The sequence below is a fragment of the Lissotriton helveticus genome, chromosome 11 (genome assembly GCF_964261635.1).
Source record: "Lissotriton helveticus chromosome 11, aLisHel1.1, whole genome shotgun sequence".
NCBI classification, from domain to species: domain Eukaryota; kingdom Metazoa; phylum Chordata; class Amphibia; order Caudata; family Salamandridae; genus Lissotriton; species Lissotriton helveticus.
Window position 1 is genome coordinate 6220446 of NC_136072.1, and position 19356 is coordinate 6239801.

General features: G+C 61.1%; 1 protein-coding gene across 1 annotated transcript in view; it reads left to right on the forward strand.

Annotated features, from left to right (window-relative positions):
* Nucleotides 1-11383: 11383 nt before the first annotated feature.
* The window catches only part of LOC144791012 (putative cation-transporting ATPase 13A4), a 315251-nt gene continuing 307278 nt past the window's right edge, over nt 11384-19356 (forward strand). The window contains exon 1 of the mRNA XM_078665643.1: nt 11384-11562. Within this exon, the coding sequence (XP_078521769.1) occupies nt 11491-11562 (72 nt within the window). The 5' untranslated portion in view covers nt 11384-11490. The remainder of the gene's footprint in view (nt 11563-19356) is intronic.

Here is a 19356-nt window from a genome sequence, read left to right on the forward strand (position 1 = left end):
AGTCAGGTGGAGGGGGGCAGTTGCAGGCTTTGGGAGCGAGGTGGAAGGGGCAGTTGCAGGCTTTGGGAGCCAGGGTTAGGGGGGCAGTTGCAGGCTTTGGGAGCGAGGTGGAGGGGGCAGTTGCAGGCTTTGGGAGCCAGGTTTAGGGGAGTCAATCTTTGGGAGCCTGGTGGAGGGGTGCAGTTATAGGCTTTGGGAACCAGGATTAGGGGAGTCAATCTTTGGTAGCCTGGTGGAGGGGGGCAGTTGCAGGCTTTGGGAGCCAGGTGGAGGGGGGCAGTTGCAGGCTTTGGGAGTCAGGTGGGAAGGGGGCAGTTGCAGGCTTTGGGAGTCAGGTGGAGGGGGGCAGTTGCAGGCTTTGGGAGTCAGGTGGGGAGGGGGCAGTTGCAGGCTTTGGTAGCGAGGTGGAGGGGGGGCAGTTGCAGGCTTTGGGAGCCAGGTGGAGGGGGGCAGTTGCAGGCTTTGGGAGTCAGGTGGAGAGGGGGCAGTTGCAGGCTTTGGGAGTCAGGTGGAGGGGGGTAGTTGCAGGCTTTGGGAGCGAGGTGGAGGGGGGCAGTTGCAGGCTTTGGGAGCCAGGTGGAGAGGGGGCAGTTGCAGGCTTTGGGAGCCAGGTGGAGGGGGGCAGTTGCAGGCTTTGGGGTTCAGGTGGAGGGGGGAAGTTGCAGGCTTTGGGAGTCAGGTGGGGAGGGGGAGGGGGCAGTTGCAGGCTTTGGGGTCCAGGTGGAGGGGGGCAGTTGCAGGTTTTGGGAGTCAGGTGGGGAGGGGGCAGTTGCAGGCTTTGGGAGCGAGGTGGAAAGGGGGCAGTTGCAGGCTTTGGGAGCGAGGTGGAGAGGGGGCAGTTGCAGGCTTTGGGAGTCAGGTGGGGAGTGGGCAGTTGCAGGCTTTGGGGTCCAGGTGGAGGGGGCAGTTGCAGGCTTTGGGAGTCAGGTGGAGGGGGCAGTTGCAGGCTTTGGGAGTCAGGTGGGGAGGGGGCAGTTGCAGGCTTTGGGAGTCAGGTGGGGAGTGGGCAGTTGCAGGCTTTGGGGTCCAGGTGGAGGGGGGCAGTTGCAGGCTTTGGGGTCCAGGTGGAGGGGGGCAGTTGCAGGCTTTGGGAGTCAGGTGGAGGGGGCAGTTGCAGGCTTTGGGGTCCAGATGGAGGGGGGCAGTTGCATGCTTTGGGAGCCAGGTGGAGAGGGGGCAGTTGCAGGCTTTGGGAGCCAGGTGGAGAGGGGGCAGTTGCAGGCTTTGGGAGTCAGGTGGGGAGTGGGCAGTTGCAGGCTTTGGGGTCCAGGTGTAGGGGGGCAGTTGCAGGCTTTGGGAGTCAGGTGGAGGGGGCAGTTGCAGGCTTTGGGGTCAGGAGGGGAGGGGGCAGTTGCAGGCTTTGGGAGTCAGGTGGAGGGGGGCTAGTTGCAAGCTTTGGGAGCGAGGTGCAGGGGGGCAGTTGCAGGCTTTGGGAGCCAGGTGGAGAGGGGGCAGTTGCAGGCTTTGGGAGCCAGGTGCAGGGGGGCAGTTGCAGGCTTTGGGGTCCAGGTGGAGGGGGGCAGTTGCAGGCTTTGAGAGCCAGGTTTAGGGAAGTCAAACTTTCGGAGTCAGGTGGAGGGGGGCAGTTGCAGGCTTTGAGAGCCAGGTTTAGGGGAGTCAAACTTTGGGAGTCAGGTGGAGGGGGGCAGTTGCAGCCGTTGGGAGTCAGGTGGAGGGGGGCAGTTGCAGGCTTTGGGAGTCAGGTGGAGAGGGGGCAGTTGCAGATTTTGGGAGTCAGGTGGTAGAGGGCAGTTGCAGGCTTTGGGAGTCAGGTGGGGAGGGGCAGTTGCAGGCTTTGGGAGTCAGATGGAGAGGGGGCAGTTGCAGGCTTTGTGAGTCAGGTGGAGGGGGGTTGTTGCAGGCTTTGGGAGCCAGGTTTAGGGGAGTCAATCTTTGGGAGCCAGGTGGAGGGGGTAGTTGCAGGCTTTGGGAGTCAGGTGGAGGGGGGCAGTTGCAGGCTTTGGGAGTCAGGTGGAGGGGGGCAGTTGCAGGCTTTGGGAGTCAGGTGGAGAGGGGCAGTTGCAGGCTTTAGGAGCCATGTGGAGAGGGGGCAGTTGCAGGCTTTGGGAGCCAGGTGGAGGGGGGCAGTTGCAGGCTTTGGGAGTCAGGAGGGGAGGGGGCAGTTGCAGGCTTTGGGAGTCAGGACGGGAGGGGGCAGTTGCAGGCTTTGGGAGTCAGGTGGAGGGGGTAGTTGCAGGCTTTGGGAGTCAGGTTTAGGGGAGTCAATCTTTGGGAGCCAGGTTTAGGGGAGTCAATCTTTGGGAGCCAGTTGGAGGGGGGCAGTTGCAGGCTTTGGGAGTCAGGTGGAGGGGGTAGTTGCAGGCTTTGGGAGTCAGGAGGGGAGGGGGCAGTTGCAGGCTTTGGGAGTCAGGTGGAGTGGGGCAGTTGCAGGCTTTGGGAGTCAGGTGGAGGGGGGCAGTTGCAGGCTTTGGGAGCGAGGTGGAAGGGGCAGTTGCAGGCTTTGGGAGCCAGGGTTAGGGGGGCAGTTGCAGGCTTTGGGAGCGAGGTGGAGGGGGCAGTTGCAGGCTTTGGGAGCCAGGTTTAGGGGAGTCAATCTTTGGGAGCCTGGTGGAGGGGGGCAGTTGCAGGCTTTGGGAGCCAGGTGGAGGGGGGCAGTTGCAGGCTTTGGGGTTCAGGTGGAGGGGGGAAGTTGCAGGCTTTGGGAGTCAGGTGGGGAGGGGGAGGGGGCAGTTGCAGGCTTTGGGGTCCAGGTGGAGGGGGGCAGTTGCAGGTTTTGGGAGTCAGGTGGGGAGGGGGCAGTTGCAGGCTTTGGGAGCGAGGTGGAAAGGGGGCAGTTGCAGGCTTTGGGAGCGAGGTGGAGAGGGGGCAGTTGCAGGCTTTGGGAGTCAGGTGGGGAGTGGGCAGTTGCAGGCTTTGGGGTCCAGGTGGAGGGGGCAGTTGCAGGCTTTGGGAGTCAGGTGGAGGGGGCAGTTGCAGGCTTTGGGAGTCAGGTGGGGAGGGGGCAGTTGCAGGCTTTGGGAGTCAGGTGGGGAGTGGGCAGTTGCAGGCTTTGGGGTCCAGGTGGAGGGGGGCAGTTGCAGGCTTTGGGGTCCAGGTGGAGGGGGGCAGTTGCAGGCTTTGGGAGTCAGGTGGAGGGGGCAGTTGCAGGCTTTGGGGTCCAGATGGAGGGGGGCAGTTGCATGCTTTGGGAGCCAGGTGGAGAGGGGGCAGTTGCAGGCTTTGGGAGCCAGGTGGAGAGGGGGCAGTTGCAGGCTTTGGGAGTCAGGTGGGGAGTGGGCAGTTGCAGGCTTTGGGGTCCAGGTGTAGGGGGGCAGTTGCAGGCTTTGGGAGTCAGGTGGAGGGGGCAGTTGCAGGCTTTGGGGTCAGGAGGGGAGGGGGCAGTTGCAGGCTTTGGGAGTCAGGTGGAGGGGGGCTAGTTGCAAGCTTTGGGAGCGAGGTGCAGGGGGGCAGTTGCAGGCTTTGGGAGCCAGGTGGAGAGGGGGCAGTTGCAGGCTTTGGGAGCCAGGTGCAGGGGGGCAGTTGCAGGCTTTGGGGTCCAGGTGGAGGGGGGCAGTTGCAGGCTTTGAGAGCCAGGTTTAGGGAAGTCAAACTTTCGGAGTCAGGTGGAGGGGGGCAGTTGCAGGCTTTGAGAGCCAGGTTTAGGGGAGTCAAACTTTGGGAGTCAGGTGGAGGGGGGCAGTTGCAGCCGTTGGGAGTCAGGTGGAGGGGGTAGTTGCAGGCTTTGGGAGTCAGGAGGGGAGGGGGCAGTTGCAGGCTTTGGGAGTCAGGTGGAGTGGGGCAGTTGCAGGCTTTGGGAGTCAGGTGGAGGGGGGCAGTTGCAGGCTTTGGGAGCGAGGTGGAAGGGGCAGTTGCAGGCTTTGGGAGCCAGGGTTAGGGGGGCAGTTGCAGGCTTTGGGAGCGAGGTGGAGGGGGCAGTTGCAGGCTTTGGGAGCCAGGTTTAGGGGAGTCAATCTTTGGGAGCCTGGTGGAGGGGGGCAGTTGCAGGCTTTGGGAGCCAGGTGGAGGGGGGCAGTTGCAGGCTTTGGGAGTCAGGTGGGAAGGGGGCAGTTGCAGGCTTTGGGAGTCAGGTGGAGGGGGGCAGTTGCAGGCTTTGGGAGTCAGGTGGGGAGGGGGCAGTTGCAGGCTTTGGGAGTCAGGTGGAGAGGGGGCAGTTGCAGGCTTTGGGAGTCAGGTGGAGGGGGGTAGTTGCAGGCTTTGGGAGCGAGGTGGAGGGGGGCAGTTGCAGGCTTTGGGAGCCAGGTGGAGAGGGGGCAGTTGCAGGCTTTGGGAGCCAGGTGGAGGGGGGCAGTTGCAGGCTTTGGGGTTCAGGTGGAGGGGGGAAGTTGCAGGCTTTGGGAGTCAGGTGGGGAGGGGGAGGGGGCAGTTGCAGGCTTTGGGGTCCAGGTGGAGGGGGGCAGTTGCAGGTTTTGGGAGTCAGGTGGGGAGGGGGCAGTTGCAGGCTTTGGGAGCGAGGTGGAAAGGGGGCAGTTGCAGGCTTTGGGAGCGAGGTGGAGAGTGGGCAGTTGCAGGCTTTGGGGTCCAGGTGTAGGGGGGCAGTTGCAGGCTTTGGGAGTCAGGTGGAGGGGGCAGTTGCAGGCTTTGGGGTCAGGAGGGGAGGGGGCAGTTGCAGGCTTTGGGGTCAGGAGGGGAGGGGGCAGTTGCAGGCTTTGGGAGTCAGGTGGAGGGGGGCTAGTTGCAAGCTTTGGGAGTCAGGTGGGAAGGGGGCAGTTGCAGGCTTTGGGAGTCAGGTGGAGGGGGGCAGTTGCAGGCTTTGGGAGTCAGGTGGGGAGGGGGCAGTTGCAGGCTTTGGTAGCGAGGTGGAGGGGGGCAGTTGCAGGCTTTGGGAGCCAGGTGGAGGGGGGCAGTTGCAGGCTTTGGGAGTCAGGTGGAGAGGGGGCAGTTGCAGGCTTTGGGAGTCAGGTGGAGGGGGGTAGTTGCAGGCTTTGGGAGCGAGGTGGAGGGGGGCAGTTGCAGGCTTTGGGAGCCAGGTGGAGAGGGGGCAGTTGCAGGCTTTGGGAGCCAGGTGGAGGGGGGCAGTTGCAGGCTTTGGGGTTCAGGTGGAGGGGGGAAGTTGCAGGCTTTGGGAGTCAGGTGGGGAGGGGGAGGGGGCAGTTGCAGGCTTTGGGGTCCAGGTGGAGGGGGGCAGTTGCAGGTTTTGGGAGTCAGGTGGGGAGGGGGCAGTTGCAGGCTTTGGGAGCGAGGTGGAAAGGGGGCAGTTGCAGGCTTTGGGAGCGAGGTGGAGAGGGGGCAGTTGCAGGCTTTGGGAGTCAGGTGGGGAGTGGGCAGTTGCAGGCTTTGGGAGTCAGGTGGAGGGGGCAGTTGCAGGCTTTGGGAGTCAGGTGGGGAGGGTCAGTTGCAGGCTTTGGGAGTCAGGTGGGGAGTGGGCAGTTGCAGGCTTTGGGGTCCAGGTGGAGGGGGGCAGTTGCAGGCTTTGGGGTCCAGGTGGAGGGGGGCAGTTGCAGGCTTTGGGAGTCAGGTGGAGGGGGCAGTTGCAGGCTTTGGGGTCGAGATGGAGGGGGGCAGTTGCATGCTTTGGGAGCCAGGTGGAGAGGGGGCAGTTGCAGGCTTTGGGAGCCAGGTGGAGAGGGGGCAGTTGCAGGCTTTGGGAGCCAGGTGGAGGGGGGCAGTTGCAGGCTTTGGAAGTCAGGAGGGGAGGGGGCAGTTGCAGGCTTTGGGAGTCAGGTGGAGGGGGGTAGTTGCAGGCTTTGGGAGTCAGGTTTAGGGGAGTCAATCTTTGGGAGACAGGTTTAGGGGAGTCAATCTTTGGGAGCCAGGTGGAGGGGAGCAGTTGCAGGCTTTGGGAGTCAGGTGAAGGGGGCAGTTGCAGGCTTTGGGAGTCAGGAGTGGAGGGGGCAGTTGCAGGCTTTGGGGGCAGTGGCAGGCTTTGGGAATAAGGTGGAGGGGGCAGTTGCAGGCTTTGGGAGCGAGGTGGAGGGGGCAGTTGCAGGCTTTGGGAGCCAGGTTTAGGGGAGTCAATCTTTGGGAGCCTGGTGGAGGGGGGCAGTTGCAGGCTTTGGGAGCCAGGTTTAGGGGAGTCAATCTTTGGGAGCCTGGTGGAGGGGGGCAGTTGCAGGCTTTGGGAGCCAGGTGGAGGGGGGCAGTTGCAGGCTTTGGGAGTCAGGTGGAGGGGGGCAGTTGCCGGCTTAGGGAGTCAGGTGGGGAGGGGGCAGTTGCAGGCTTTGGGAGCGAGGTGTAGGGGGGCAGTTGCAGGCTTTGGGAGCCAGGTGGAGGGGGGCAGTTGCAGGCTTTGGGAGTCAGGTGGAGAGGGGGCAGTTGAAGGCTTTGGGAGTCAGGTGGAGGGGGGTAGTTGCAGGCTTTGGGAGCGAGGTGGAGGGGGGCAGTTGCAGGCTTTGGGAGTCAGGTGGGGAGGGGGCAGTTGCAGGCTTTGGGAGCGAGGTGTAGGGGGGCAGTTGCAGGCTTTGGGAGCCAGGTGGAGGGGGGCAGTTGCAGGCTTTGGGAGTCAGGTGGAGAGGGGGCAGTTGAAGGCTTTGGGAGTCAGGTGGGGAGGGGGAAGTTGCAGGCTTTGGGGTCCAGGTGGAGGGGGCAGTTGCAGGATTTGGGAGTCAGGTGGGGAGGGGGCAGTTGCAGGCTTTGGGAGCGAGTTGGAGAGGGGGCAGTTGCAGGCTTTGGGAGCGAGGTGGAGAGGGGGCAGTTGCAGGCTTTGGGAGTCAGGTGGGGAGTGGGCAGTTGCAGGCTTTGGGGTCCAGGTGGAGGGGGGCAGTTGCAGGCTTTGGGAGTCAGGTGGAGGGGGCAGTTGCAGGCTTTGGGAGTCAGGTGGGGAGGGGGCAGTTGCAGGCTTTGGGAGTCAGGTGGGGAGTGGGCAGTTGCAGGCTTTGGGGTCCAGGTGGAGGGGGGCAGTTGCAGGCTTTGGGGTCCAGGTGGAGGGGGGCAGTTGCAGGCTTTGGGAGTCAGGTGGAGGGGGCAGTTGCAGGCTTTGGGGTCCAGGTGGAGGGGGGCAGTTGCAGGCTTTGGGAGTCAAGTGGAGGTGGCAGTTGCAGGCTTTGGGAGCCAGGTGGGGAGGGGGCAGTTGCAGGCTTTGGGAGCCAGGTGGAGAGGGGGCAGTTGCAGGCTTTGGGAGCCAGGTGGAGGGGGGCAGTTGCAGGCTTTGGGGTCCAGGTGGAGGGGGGCAGTTGCAGGCTTTGGGAGTCAGGTGGGGAGGGGGCAGTTGCAGGCTTTGGGGTCCAGGTGGAGGGGGGCAGTTGCAGGCTTTGGGAGTCAGGTGGGGAGGGGGCAGTTACAGGCTTTGGGAGCGAGGTGGAGAGGGCAGTTGCAGGCTTTGGGAGCGAGGTGGAGAGGGGGCAGTTGCAGGCTTTGGGAGCGAGGTGGAGGGGGGCAGTTGCGGGCATTGGGAGCCAGGTGGAGAGGGGGCAGTTGCAGGCTTTGGGAGCGAGGTGGAGGGGGGCAGTTGCGGGCATTGGGAGCCAGGTGGAGAGGGGGCAGTTGCAGGCTTTGGGAGTCAGGTGGAGAGGGGGCAGTTGCAGGCTTTGGGAGCCAGGTGGAGGGGGCAGTTGCAGGCTTTGGGAGTCAGGTGGAGGGGGGCAGTTGCAGGCTTTGGGAGCCAGGTGGAGAGGGGGCAGTTGCAGGCTTTGGGAGCCAGGTGGGGAGGGGGGCAGTTTCAGGCTTTGGGAGCGAGGTGGAGGGGGGCATTTGCAGGCTTTGGGAGTCAGGTGGAGGGGGTCAGTTGCAGGCTTTGGGAGTCAGATGGAGGGGGCAGTTGCAGGCTATGGGAGTCAGGTGGAGGGGGCAGTTGCAGGCTTTGGGAGTCAGGTTGGGAGGGGGCAGTTGCAGGCTTTGGGAGTAAATGTAAATGTATGTAAATGTATTGCGACTTATATAGCGCACGTATCACCCGAAGGTATCAAGGCGCTTGCTTAGGGAACCCGTCCTGGTATTCCCCTGTGAGATACCCCGGCAGGGTATCCACAAGGTGAAAGCCAGGCATCCCGCCGCGAGGGGCCGTAGTGGAGATTAAGCAAGCTATTGCCCAGAGTCGCAGAGTGTGACCCCGTGAGTCGAGTAGGCACCGGAGCGAGAATTGTCGAGTCCGTGGAATTTTTTGAGCCCGAGACCCGCCGAGGCGGGGAATCGAACCCTGGTCCACGGCCGATCTCAGCATCCGGGTCTGCCACCTCTAACCACTGAGCCACACTTCTCCGTCAGGTGGGGAGTGGGCAGTTGCAGGCTTTGGGGTCCAGGTGGAGGGGGGCAATTGCAGGCTTTGGGAGTCAGGTGGAGGGGGCAGTTACAGGCTTTGGGAGTCAGGTGGGGAGGGGGCAGTTGCAGGCTTTGGGAGTCAGGTGGGGAGTGGGCAGTTGCAGGCTTTGGGGTCCAGGTGGAGGGGGCAGTTGCAGGCTTTGGGGTCCAGGTGGAGGGGGGCAGTTGCAGGCTTTGGGAGTCAGGTGGAGGGGGCAGTTGCAGGCTTTGGGGTCCAGGTGGAGGGGGGCAGTTGCAGGCTTTGGGAGTCAGGTGGAGGGGGCAGTTGCAGGCTTTGGGAGCCAGGTGGGGAGGGGGCAGTTGCAGGCTTTGGGAGTCAGGTGGAGAGGGGGCAGTTGCAGGCTTTGGGAGCCAGGTGGAGGGGGGCAGTTGCAGGCTTTGGAGTCCAGGTGGAGGGGGGCAGTTGCAGGCTTTGGGAGTCAGGTGGGAAGGGGGCAATTGCAGGTTTTGGGGTCCAGGTGGAGGGGGGCAGTTGCAGGCTTTGGGAGTCAGGTGGGGAGGGGGCAGTTGCAGGCTTTGGGAGCGAGGTGGAGAGGGGGCAGTTGCAGGCTTTGGGAGCGAGGTGGAGAGGGGGCAGTTGCAGGCTTTGGGAGTCAGGGGGTAGTGGGCAGTTGCAGGCTTTGGGGTCTAGGTGGAGGGGGGCAGTTGCAGGCTTTGGGGTCCAGGTGGAGGGGGGCAGTTGCAGACTTTGGGAGTCAGGTGGAGGGGGCAGTTGCAGGCTTTGGGGTCCAGGTGGAGGAGGCAGTTGCAGGCTTTGGGAGCCAGGTGGAGGGGGCAGTTGCAGGCTTTGGGAGTCAGGTGGGGAGTGGGCAGTTGCAGGCTTTGGGGTCCAGGTGGAGGGGGGCAGTTGCAGGCTTTGGGAGTCAGGTGGAGGGGGCAGTTGCAGGCTTTGGGAGTCAGGTGGGGAGTGGGCAGTTGCAGGCTTTGGGGTCCAGGTGGAGGGGGGCAGTTGCAGGCTTTGGGAGTCAGGTGGAGGGGGCAGTTGCAGGCTTTGGGGTCCAGGTGGAGGGGGGCAGTTGCAGGCTTTGGGAGTCAGGTGGAGGGGGCAGTTGCAGGCTTTGGGGTCCAGGTGGAGGGGGGCAGTTGCAGGCTTTGGGAGTCAGGTGGGGAGGGGGCAGTTGCAGGCTTTGGGAGTGTGGTGGAGAGGGGGCAGTTGCAGGCTTTGGGAGCGAGGTGGAGAGGGGGCAGTTGCAGGCTTTGGGAGCGAGGTGGAGAGGGGGCAGTTGCAGGCTTTGGGAGTCGGGGGGAGTGGGCAGTTGCAGGCTTTGGGGTCTAGGTTGAGGGGGGCAGTTGCAGGCTTTGGGGTCCAGGTGGAGGGGGGCAGTTGCAGACTTTGGGAGTCAGGTGGAGGGGGCAGTTGCAGGCTTTGGGGTCCAGGTGGAGGAGGCAGTTGCAGGCTTTGGGAGCCAGGTGGAGGGGGCAGTTGCAGGCTTTGGGAGTCAGGTGGGGAGTGGGCAGTTGCAGGCTTTGGGGTTCAGGTGGAGGGGGGCAGTTGCAGGCTTTGGGAGTCAGGTGGAGGGGGCAGTTGCAGGTTTTGGGAGTCAGGTGGGGAGTGGGCAGTTGCAGGCTTTGGGGTCCAGGTGGAGGGGGGCAGTTGCAGGCTTTGGGAGTCAGGTGGAGGGGGCAGTTGCAGGCTTTGGGGTCCAGGTGGAGGGGGGCAGTTGCAGGCTTTGGGAGTCAGGTGGAGGGGGAAGTTGCAGGCTTTGGGGTCCAGGTGGAGGGGGCAGTTGCAGGCTTTGGGGTCCAGGTGGAGGGGGGCAGTTGCAGGCTTTGGGGTCCAGGTGGAGAGGGGGCAGTTGCAGGCTTTGGGAGCCAGGTGGAGAGGGGGCAGTTCCAGGCTTTGAGAGTCAGGTGGAGGGGGCAGTTGCAGGCTTTGGGAGCCAGGTGGAGAGGGGCAGTTGCGGGCTCTGGGAGCCAGGTGGAGGGGGGCAGTTCCTGGCTTTGAGAGTCAGGTGGAGGGGGCAGTTGCAGGCTTTGGGAGCCAGGTGGAGGGGGGCAGTTGCAGGCTTTGGGAGCCAGGTTTAGGGGAGTCAATCTTTGGGAGCCAGGTGGAGGGGGGCAGTTCCAGGCTTTTGGAGCCAGGTGGAGGGGGCAGTTCCAGGCTTTTGGAGCCAGGTGGAGGGGGCTGTTCCAGGCGTTGGGAGCCAGGTTTAGGGGAGTCAACCTTTGGGGTCTAGCTGGATGGGATGCTGTCCCAGGATTTACGAGCAAGGAGGAGTGGGCGGAGTTCCAGGCGTGATCCCAACAGCGGCCCCAAGATATGTTTGGACCTGCTGCGCCAAAATCCTTAAAATGTCCCTGGAGGTGATTCCTGAGGGTCGAGCATCGCTCCCCCCTGGGGGGTGGGGGGGGGTGCCTGACTAGGGTCGAGCATCGCTCCCCCCTGGGGGGATTCCTGCCACGGGTGAGCTTCCGGCTGGAGCACGGGGCCGGGGCTGCCCTCAGCCCCCGCCGAGGCCCCTCAATGCAGCATTGTGAGAGGTGCGGCCCCCGCTGCGTTGACGAGATCTGGCCTCAGCCATAAACCCGTCTCAGAGGGTCACTCCCGGCGCAGCCGCTGCGCGCCGTGCTGCCCTCGGCAGGGCCAGCCTCTCGATGCGCTCCAGTGCGCAGGCAGGGTAAGGTGAGAACAAACATGTGCGCGATTGGATTAAGGAGCCCTGGCCCCGGCTCTGGCACACCCAGGGGCAGCCTCGGCGGTGCCAGTGCGAGGAGGTGGCCCGTGGGGAGCGGACGCAAGCACCCAGGGCGCCAGGGAGCATCCACCGGCCAGTGCGCATCCACCCTCCATCCTCCAGTGCGCAGCCACCCTCCATCCTCCAGTGCGCATCCACCCGCCAGAGCGCATCCACGCACCCTCCAGGGCGCGTCCACCCTCCAGGGCGCATCCACCCGCCAGAGCGCATCCACGCACCCTCCAGGGCGCGTCCACCCTCCAGGGCGCATCCACCCTCCGGTGCGCATCCACCCTCCAGTGTGCCTCCACTCTCTAGCATACATGCCAACATTTTAGGACAGGGACATGGGAGATTTAAAATAAAAAATCGGGAGATTGAAAATTCCCCATTGACTTCTATTGTAGAAAATGAAATTTCAGGCGGGAGACAGCTAAAAAAAAAGCAATTTTTGGCTTGAGAAATCGGTAGTCTCCCGCCGGAATCGGGTCTATTGGCATGTATGCTCTAGTGCGCATCCACCCTCCAGTGCGCATCCACCCTCCAGTGCGCATCCACCCTCCGGTGTGCCTCCACCCTCTAGTGCGCATCCACCCGCCAGTGCGCATCCACGCACCCTCCAGTGCGCATCCACCTCCAGTGCGCTCCGCGGAGCCCCCTGATGTCCGCCGCGATGGGCACCCGCCAGGAGGGGCACCGAGCCGTTCTCAACCCCGGGGCCGACGTGGAGATGGTAAGTCTGGGCGCTTTCTAACCTCTGTGTGGACCGAGGAAATGGTACTTCTTGGCGCGTTCTGACCCTCTTTGTAGGCACTCTTCTCTGCCGGATGTTTCATCAGTGGCAGCAGCGCGCGCCTTCACGCCCTAAACTGGAGCGTGGGGACAACTTTCTGACTTTAGAAGATTGTAAATATGACTCGAAGCGGAGTCAGGTGTGAGGCAGAGACGCGGCTCGTGCAGGGGGCTGCCCCCGCTTTAAAAACCAGGGAGTGTGTGGAACATGCCAGGCCTGGTGCAAGGCGCTCTGAGGTCCCGTGCCAAGGCGCTCTGAGGTCCCGTGCCAAGGCGCTCTGAGGTCCCATGCAAGGCGCTCTGAGGTCCCGTGCCAAGGCGCTCTGAGGCCTCGTGCAAGGCGCTCTGAGGTCCCATGCAAGGCGCTCTGAGGCCTCGTCAAGGCGCTCTGAGGCCCCGTGCAAGGCGCTCTGAGGTCCAGTGCCAAGGCGCTCTGAGGTCCCATGCAAGGCGCTCTGAGGTCCCGTGCCAAGGCGCTCTGAGGCCTCGTGCAAGGCGCTCTGAGGTCCCATGCAAGGCGCTCTGAGGCCTCGTCAAGGCGCTCTGAGGTCCAGTGCCAAGGCGCTCTGAGGTCCCATGCAAGGCGCTCTGAGGTCACGTGCCAAGGCGCTCTGAGGTCACGTGCCAAGGCGCTCTGAGGTCCCGTGCCAAGGCGCTCTGAGGTCCCGTGCCAAGGCGCTCTGAGGTCCCGTGCCAAGGCGCTCTGAGGTCCAGTGCCAAGGCGCTCTGAGGTCCCGTGCCAAGGCGCTCTGAGGTCACGTGCCAAGGCGCTCTGAGGTCCCGTGCTGAGGCGCTCTGAGGTCCCATGCAAGGCGCTCTGAGGCCTCGTCAAGGCGCTCTGAGGTCCCGTGCCAAGGCGCTCTGAGGTCACGTGCCAAGGCGCTCTGAGGTCCCGTGCCAAGGCGCTCTGAGGTCCCGTGCCAAGGCGCTCTGAGGTCCCATGCAAGGCGCTCTGAGGTCACGTGCCAAGGCGCTCTGAGTCCCGTGCCAAGGCGCTCTGAGGCCTCGTGCAAGGCGCTCTGAGGCCCCGTGCCAAGGAGCTCAGAGATGTTTTCATTCGTGTATAACTATGGGGGAAGGATGCTAAAATCCCATGTGTAAGGCTGAAGGTGTAGTGAGCGTGCAGCCAGGGCTTTAAGTGGGATGACAAAACTGGGGGGGGCTCTCAAGGGGGCGTGGCCAATGTAATTAAGTGCGTTGCTTAAAAACACGTACGCTAAAAGTTTGTGCTTAGCATAGTGTGCCGCCGACTGGTATTCTGTTGTTTCTGTTATTGCATCCAGATATATGATACAACAAGTAACATCATACTTACAAGTCAGGACTATTGGCTTTGTCAATGGTTGTTAGTTGCATACGATAAATAAGCAACAACTGTGGCTTGCATATAACATTGAACAAGCATTGGAAATGCAATAGGTCTCGCATTAGGAAAGTTTGAGCAATTGGTATTGTAAATGACACTTTTTTTATTTATGTGTTGGTTTTGAAAATAGCAAAAGTAATAGCTTTGTCAGTTACAATGTCAATAGTTTTAACTTTCGCAAATGTGACTCCTATAGCATTTGTAATGCAATGTGTGTTGTATTTACGTGACTTAGATGTATTGATATTGCAAATAACAATGGCTTTTAATTTTGTAAATAATTAATACTTAAATAAAAGTTATTGTAATTTATAATGGTAATAGCTTAAACGTTTGTAAATAACTTTTGTGAAGATTATGTTCAGTGTATTTTATTGTGACGAAAATCCAAGAACATTGCATTTGCACCTACACACACACACAGCCACACACACACAAACACACACACATAGATGTGGTGGTGGTGGATCTGGGGGATATGGTGGGTGTGGATGTGGTGGTGGTGGTGGTGGATGTGGTGGTGGATGTGGTGGTGATGGTGGTGGATGTGGGGGTGGATGTGGTGGTGGATGTGGTGGTGGATGTGGTGGTGGTGGAGGTGGTGGTGGAGGTGGTGGTGGTGGATGTGGTGGTGGATGTGGTGAAAGTGGTGGTGGATGTGGTGGTGGATGTGGTGAAAGTGGTGGTGGATGTGGTGGTGGATGTGGTGGTGGATGTGGTGGTGGATGTGGTGGTGGAAGTGATGGTGGTGGAAGTGATGGTGGTGGTGGATGCGGTGGTGGATGTGGATGTGGTGGTGGTGGATGCGGTGGTGGTGAATGCGGTGGTGGTGGTGGATGCTGTGGTGGTGGATGTGGTGGTGGTGGATGCGGTGGTGGTGGATGCGGTGGTGGTGGTGGATGCGGTGGTGGTGGATGTGGTGGTGGTGGATGTGGTGGTGGTGGATGTGGTGGTGGTGGATGCGGTGGATGTGGTGGTGGATGTGGTGGTGGGTGTGGTGGATGTGGTGGTGGATGTGGTGGTGGATGCGGTGGTGGTGCATGTGGTGGATGTGGTGGTGGTGGATGTGTGAGGGAGGGTGAGGGTGTGTCAGGGTGAGAGGGTTGGTTCAGCGAGACCTAAAAAAGAATGATGAGGAAGAAAGAAGAGGCGAGGAGAGAGTGAGTGGGAAGAATGAAGAAAGGAAGTGGAAAGGGAGGAGTGGAAGAAAGTATGCGAAGGGAGGAAGATGACAGCGAGGAGGAAAGAAAGAATGGATGCGATGAAGAAAGGAAACAACGAAGGGAAGAAGGAAAGAATGAAAGAGGAGAGTAATAACTAAGGGGGTGGATGAAGGGGGTAAAAGAGGAAGAGGAACAGAAGAAGGGATGAAGAATGGAGAGAAGTATGAATGGAAGGCTGAGGAAGGGACAAAGAGGAAGGAGAGAACGAAAGAAAGCGTAATAAAAACAAACTACTTGGGGGAGGGGCGGGGGGGGATTGCTGGAGTTGCTTTCCTTATTCTGCTCCAGGAGGACTTGAGTGACGCCCTGCAGTCTCAACGCGTTGCGTGTTGAATGAAACACCTGACATGAAACTGCAGACAGAGGGCGCAGTTGGGCTCAGATGTGAACGTAGTTGGGGGATGTCTAAGAAGCTGCAGCGCCTGGCGGGATGCGAGGGATCCCTGTTGAAGCGCTTTCTATGTTAATCATTAGGGCTAAGCACAGGGGAGACCCGAGGAGCAAATCTTAAGAATGCAGACCGCGGTGCGTGATGCGGGAGCCTTCGACAAAAAGATAACAAAAATAAAAGAATAAATACTATTACGATGTAAAACGTTTTTTATGTAGTGCACAGTTTATTTTATGCAAAATGAATCCAACTCAATACATATGTTAAAGGTTATTTCCGGGGCTTAACACAGTGACGTGTATGACTTGATGCTGTGATGCTTGAAAGAGGTTCGATGCGCAGTGAGGTTTCGGAGAATGTGAAGATATGTATAAACATACATTATATGTACAGAGCTCCCCTCAGTGCAGTGTAGTGGCATCTGCGGATATCTGACATTCTCAGCACCCCAAAGACATGTCTCGTGCACATATTTAATGGAGCCTGGAAGAGATCTGAACATTGTAAGGCAATAACAAGGCAGCGCTGGGAGAAATGCGGGTCACGGCCGGAGGCCGGCCATGAAAACAATGCAGGCTCCTGAAACTGAAAGCACGGCCGGCCGGCCGTGAAAGCCTTTGATGCCGCAGGGGGTGGAGCGGCAAACTGAAAGCACGGCCGGCCGGCCGTGAAAGCCTTTGATGCCGCAGGGGGTGGAGCGGCACCAAGCTGGGCAACAGATGGCTGACGATTTGATGCTGTGCACGCGCATTTTAGGTCAATGCGCTTGCGCATTGACCTAAAAGCGCACGGGCACAGCACCAAATCGCCAGCTAGTTAAACCTCTGTTTAAGCCCCTTTATATCGAGCTCCCACTCAATGCGCATGCGCATTGAGATAGGTCGCTCGACCTAAAAAGCTTCCATTTAAAGCCCTGGTGACACCCGACAATGTTGCCTCTCCTTTGTTTCGAAAAGAGAAGGGAAACCCAAAGAGAAAGGACTCTCTTTAAGTATTTCCCTTCCTCTATAACGTGCGAAAAACTAAAATGACCTCCTGTGCCAGGGCACAAAACAGAGCCCGATAGAGACCCGTTTCAAGGCCTCCTTAAAAAAAACTGCCAGTGCTCAGACCTGGTGAGCCCCGGCCCACTTAAAGCCCTGGGTGCAGCACAAAAAGGAGTAATCTGATGAAAAAATTTATATAAAGTGAATGTTAAAACTGTCTAGATTGCTGCACAACAAAAACGATTTTATTCACATGCGTTCCCTGGCAGGATTAAAAAGCAATGCAGAAAAGTAGTATGGATTTACAACCTCTATTAAGAAAAGGTCGACATGTTTCAGCCATATGATCAGTATTCTGTATCGGTGGCTTTCTTCAGGACCAACAAGGATAGAATATTACAATTGCTGCTGCTAACGTATATAGTGTAAAAAGGAAAAGATACAAAAGCAGCATTCCTGTGATGTAATATCAGGTAATACTTGGCCCGAGGCAACCTCCTCTTGCCACGAGGAACGACGGACAGAGCGGGGGCCGGGGGGCCGCCTTCCCTGATCTGCCTGCCAGGTTGAGGTGAGGCGTAGTACCCTACTATTAAGGATATCCCAAGTATTACCTGATATTACGTCACAGGAATCTGCCCCTGTGTCTTTGTTAAGGGGAGGGGACCGGGGGCCTGTGCTACCAGGGGGCGGGGCCTGTGTTACCAGGGTGCGGGGCCTGTGTTATCAGGGGGCGGGTCCTGTGCTACCAGGGGGTGGGCCTGTGTTACCAGGGGGCGGGGCATGTGTTATCAGGGGGCGGGTCCTGTGCTACCAGGGGGTGGGCCTGTGTTACCAGGGGGCGGGGCCTGTGTTATCAGGGGGCGTGTCCTGTGCTACCAGGTGGTGGGTCTGTGTTACCAGGGGGCGGGGCCTGTGTTATCAGGGGGCGGGTCCTGTGCTACCAGGGGGTGGGCCTGTGTTACCAGGGGGCGAGGCCTGTGTTACCAGGGGCGGGGCCTGTGTTATCAGGGGCGAGTCCTGTGCTACCAGGGGGCGGGCCTGTGTATCAGGGGGTGGGTCCTGTGCTACCAGGGGGCAGGGCCTGGGTTACCAGGGGGCGGGGCCTGTGTTATCAGGGGGCGGGTCCTGTGCTACCAGGGGGCAGGGCCTGTGTTACTGGCCTGTTTTATCAGGGGCTGGGGGCCTGTGTTACCAGGGGTCGACTGTCTGTGTTACCAGGGACGGGCCTGTGTTATCAGGGGGCGGGCCTGTGTTATCAGGGGGCTGGTGCAGGTGTTACCAGGGTGCCGGGGGGCCTGTGTTAGCAGGGGGTGGGTCCTGTGTTACCAGGGGGCTGGGGGCCTGTGTTACCAGGGACGGGCCTGTGTTATCAGGGGGCCTGTGTTATCAGGGGGCGGGTCCTGTGCTACCAGGGGGCCGGGGGCCTGTGTTACCAGGGACGGGCGTGTGTTATCAGGGGGCCTGTGTTATCAGGGGGCGGGTCCTGTGCTACCAGGGGGCCGGGGGCCTGTGTTACCAGGGACGGGCGTGTGTTACCAGGGGGCGGGGCCTGTGTTACCAGGAGGCTGGGGGCTTGTGTTACCAGGGGGCAGAGCCTGTAATACCAGGGGGCCGGGGGCCTGTGTTACCAGGGACGGGCGTGTGTTACCAGGGGGCGGGGCCTGTGTTACCAGGGGGCTGGGGGCTTGTGTTACCAGGGGGCAGAGCCTGTAATACCAGGGGGCCGGGGGCCTGTGTTACCAGGGACGGGCGTGTGTTACCAGGGGGTGGGGCCTGTGTTATCAGGGGGCCGGGGGCCTGTGTTACCAAGGGGCGGGGCCTGTGTTATCAGGGGGCAGGGGGCCTGTGTTACCAGGGGGCAGGGGGCCTGTGTTATCAGGGGGCTGGTGCAGGTGTTACCAGGGGGCTGAGGGCCTGTGTTATCAGGGGGCGGGTCCTGTGCTACCAGGGGGCCGGGGGCCTGTGTTACTAGGGACGGACGTGTGTTACCGGGGGCGAGTCCTGTGCTACCAGGGGGCTGGGGGCCTGTGTTACCAGGGACGGGCGTGTGTTACCGGGGGCGAGTCCTGTGCTACCAGGGGGCTGGGGGCCTGTGTTACCAAGGGGCGGGGCCTGTGTTATCAGGGGGCGGGTCCTGTGCTACCAGGGGGCCGGGGGCCTGTGTTACCAGGGACGGGCGTGTGTTACCGGGGGCGAGTCCTGTGCTACCAGGGGGCTGGGGGCCTGTGTTACCAAGGGGCGGGGCCTGTGTTATCAGGGGGCGGGGACTGTGATACCAGGGGGCTGGGGGCCTGTGTTACCAGGGGGCAGAGCCTGTAATACCAGGGGGCTGGGGGCCTGTGTTACCAAGGGGCGGGGCCTGTGTTATCAGGGGGCGGGGACTGTGTTACTAGGGGGCAGGGGGCCTGTGTTATCAGGGGGCTGGTGCAGGTGTTACCAGGGGGCTGGGGGGGCCTGTGTTAGCAGGGGGTGGGTCCTGTGTTACCGGGGGGCGGGGGACTGTGTTTTCAGGGGGCGGGGCCTGTGTTATCAGGGGGCGGGTCCTGTGCTACCAGGGGGCCGGGGGCCTGTGTTACCAGGGACGGGCGTGTGTTACCGGGGGCGAGTCCTGTGCTACCAGGGGGCTGGGGGCCTGTGTTACCAGGGACGGGCCTGTGTTATCAGGGGGCCTGTGTTATCAGTGGGCGGGTCCTGTGCTACCAGGGGGCCGGGGGCCTGTGTTACCAGGGACGGGCGTGTGTTACCAGGGGGCGGGGCCTGTGTTACCAGGGGGCAGGGGGCCTGTGTTATCAGGGGGCGGGGACTGTGTTACCAGGGGGTAGGGGGCCTGTGTTATCAGGGGGCTGGTGCAGGTGTTACCAGGGGGCTGAGGGCCTCTGTTATCAGGGGGCTGGTGCAGGTGTTACCAGGGGGCTGGGGGCCTGTGTTACCAAGGGGCGGGGCCTGTGTTACCAGGGACGGGCCTGTGTTATCAGGGGGCCTGTGTTATCAGGGGCGGGTCCTGTGCTACCAGGGGGCCGGGGGCCTGTGTTACCAGGGACGGGCGTGTGTTACCAGGGGGCGGGGCCTGTGTTACCAGGGGGCTGGGGGCCTGTGTTACCAGGGGGCAGAGCCTGTAATACCAGGGGGCTTGGGGCCTGTGTTACCAAGGGGCGGGGCCTGTGTTATCAGGGGGCAGGGGGCCTGTGTTATCAGGGGGCGGGGACTGTGTTACCTAGGGGAGGAGGCCTGTGTTACCAGGGGGGCGGGGCCCTGTGTTATCAGGGGGCGGGGACTGTGTTACCAGGGGGCAGGGGGCCTGTGTTATCAGGGGGCTGGTGCAGGTGATGTAATGACCTGACGAACAGTGACCGAGGACACTAGGACCCTGTGGGTCATGAGGGAGGTGACCAGGTCACCGGACACCACATCCGGTCAGGGGACAGGAAGAGGGCAGACCACACTAGGACGAGCAGGGGGACGGACGTATGTAACCAGCAGCAAGAATAAGAACAATAAAGAGATGTAACTGCACCCACCTGTGTACTGCGTGTGATTGTCCTACACAGCGCCTGCAGCAGGGACGTGACATCTGGCGACGAAGGTGGGATGATTGCCACGTGTGCAAGAAATAGGCCAGCGTGATCGAGGTCGGCGGGAAAGGAAAGACGCACGGAGCTACACGGGAGCCCACCCCGAGAGCGTCCAACGGAGACACAGCAGAACGCGGTAAGAGGCGTTCGAGGCACAGCGCGAGTGCCAGAAATCAAAAGCGCGAGGTCCTCGC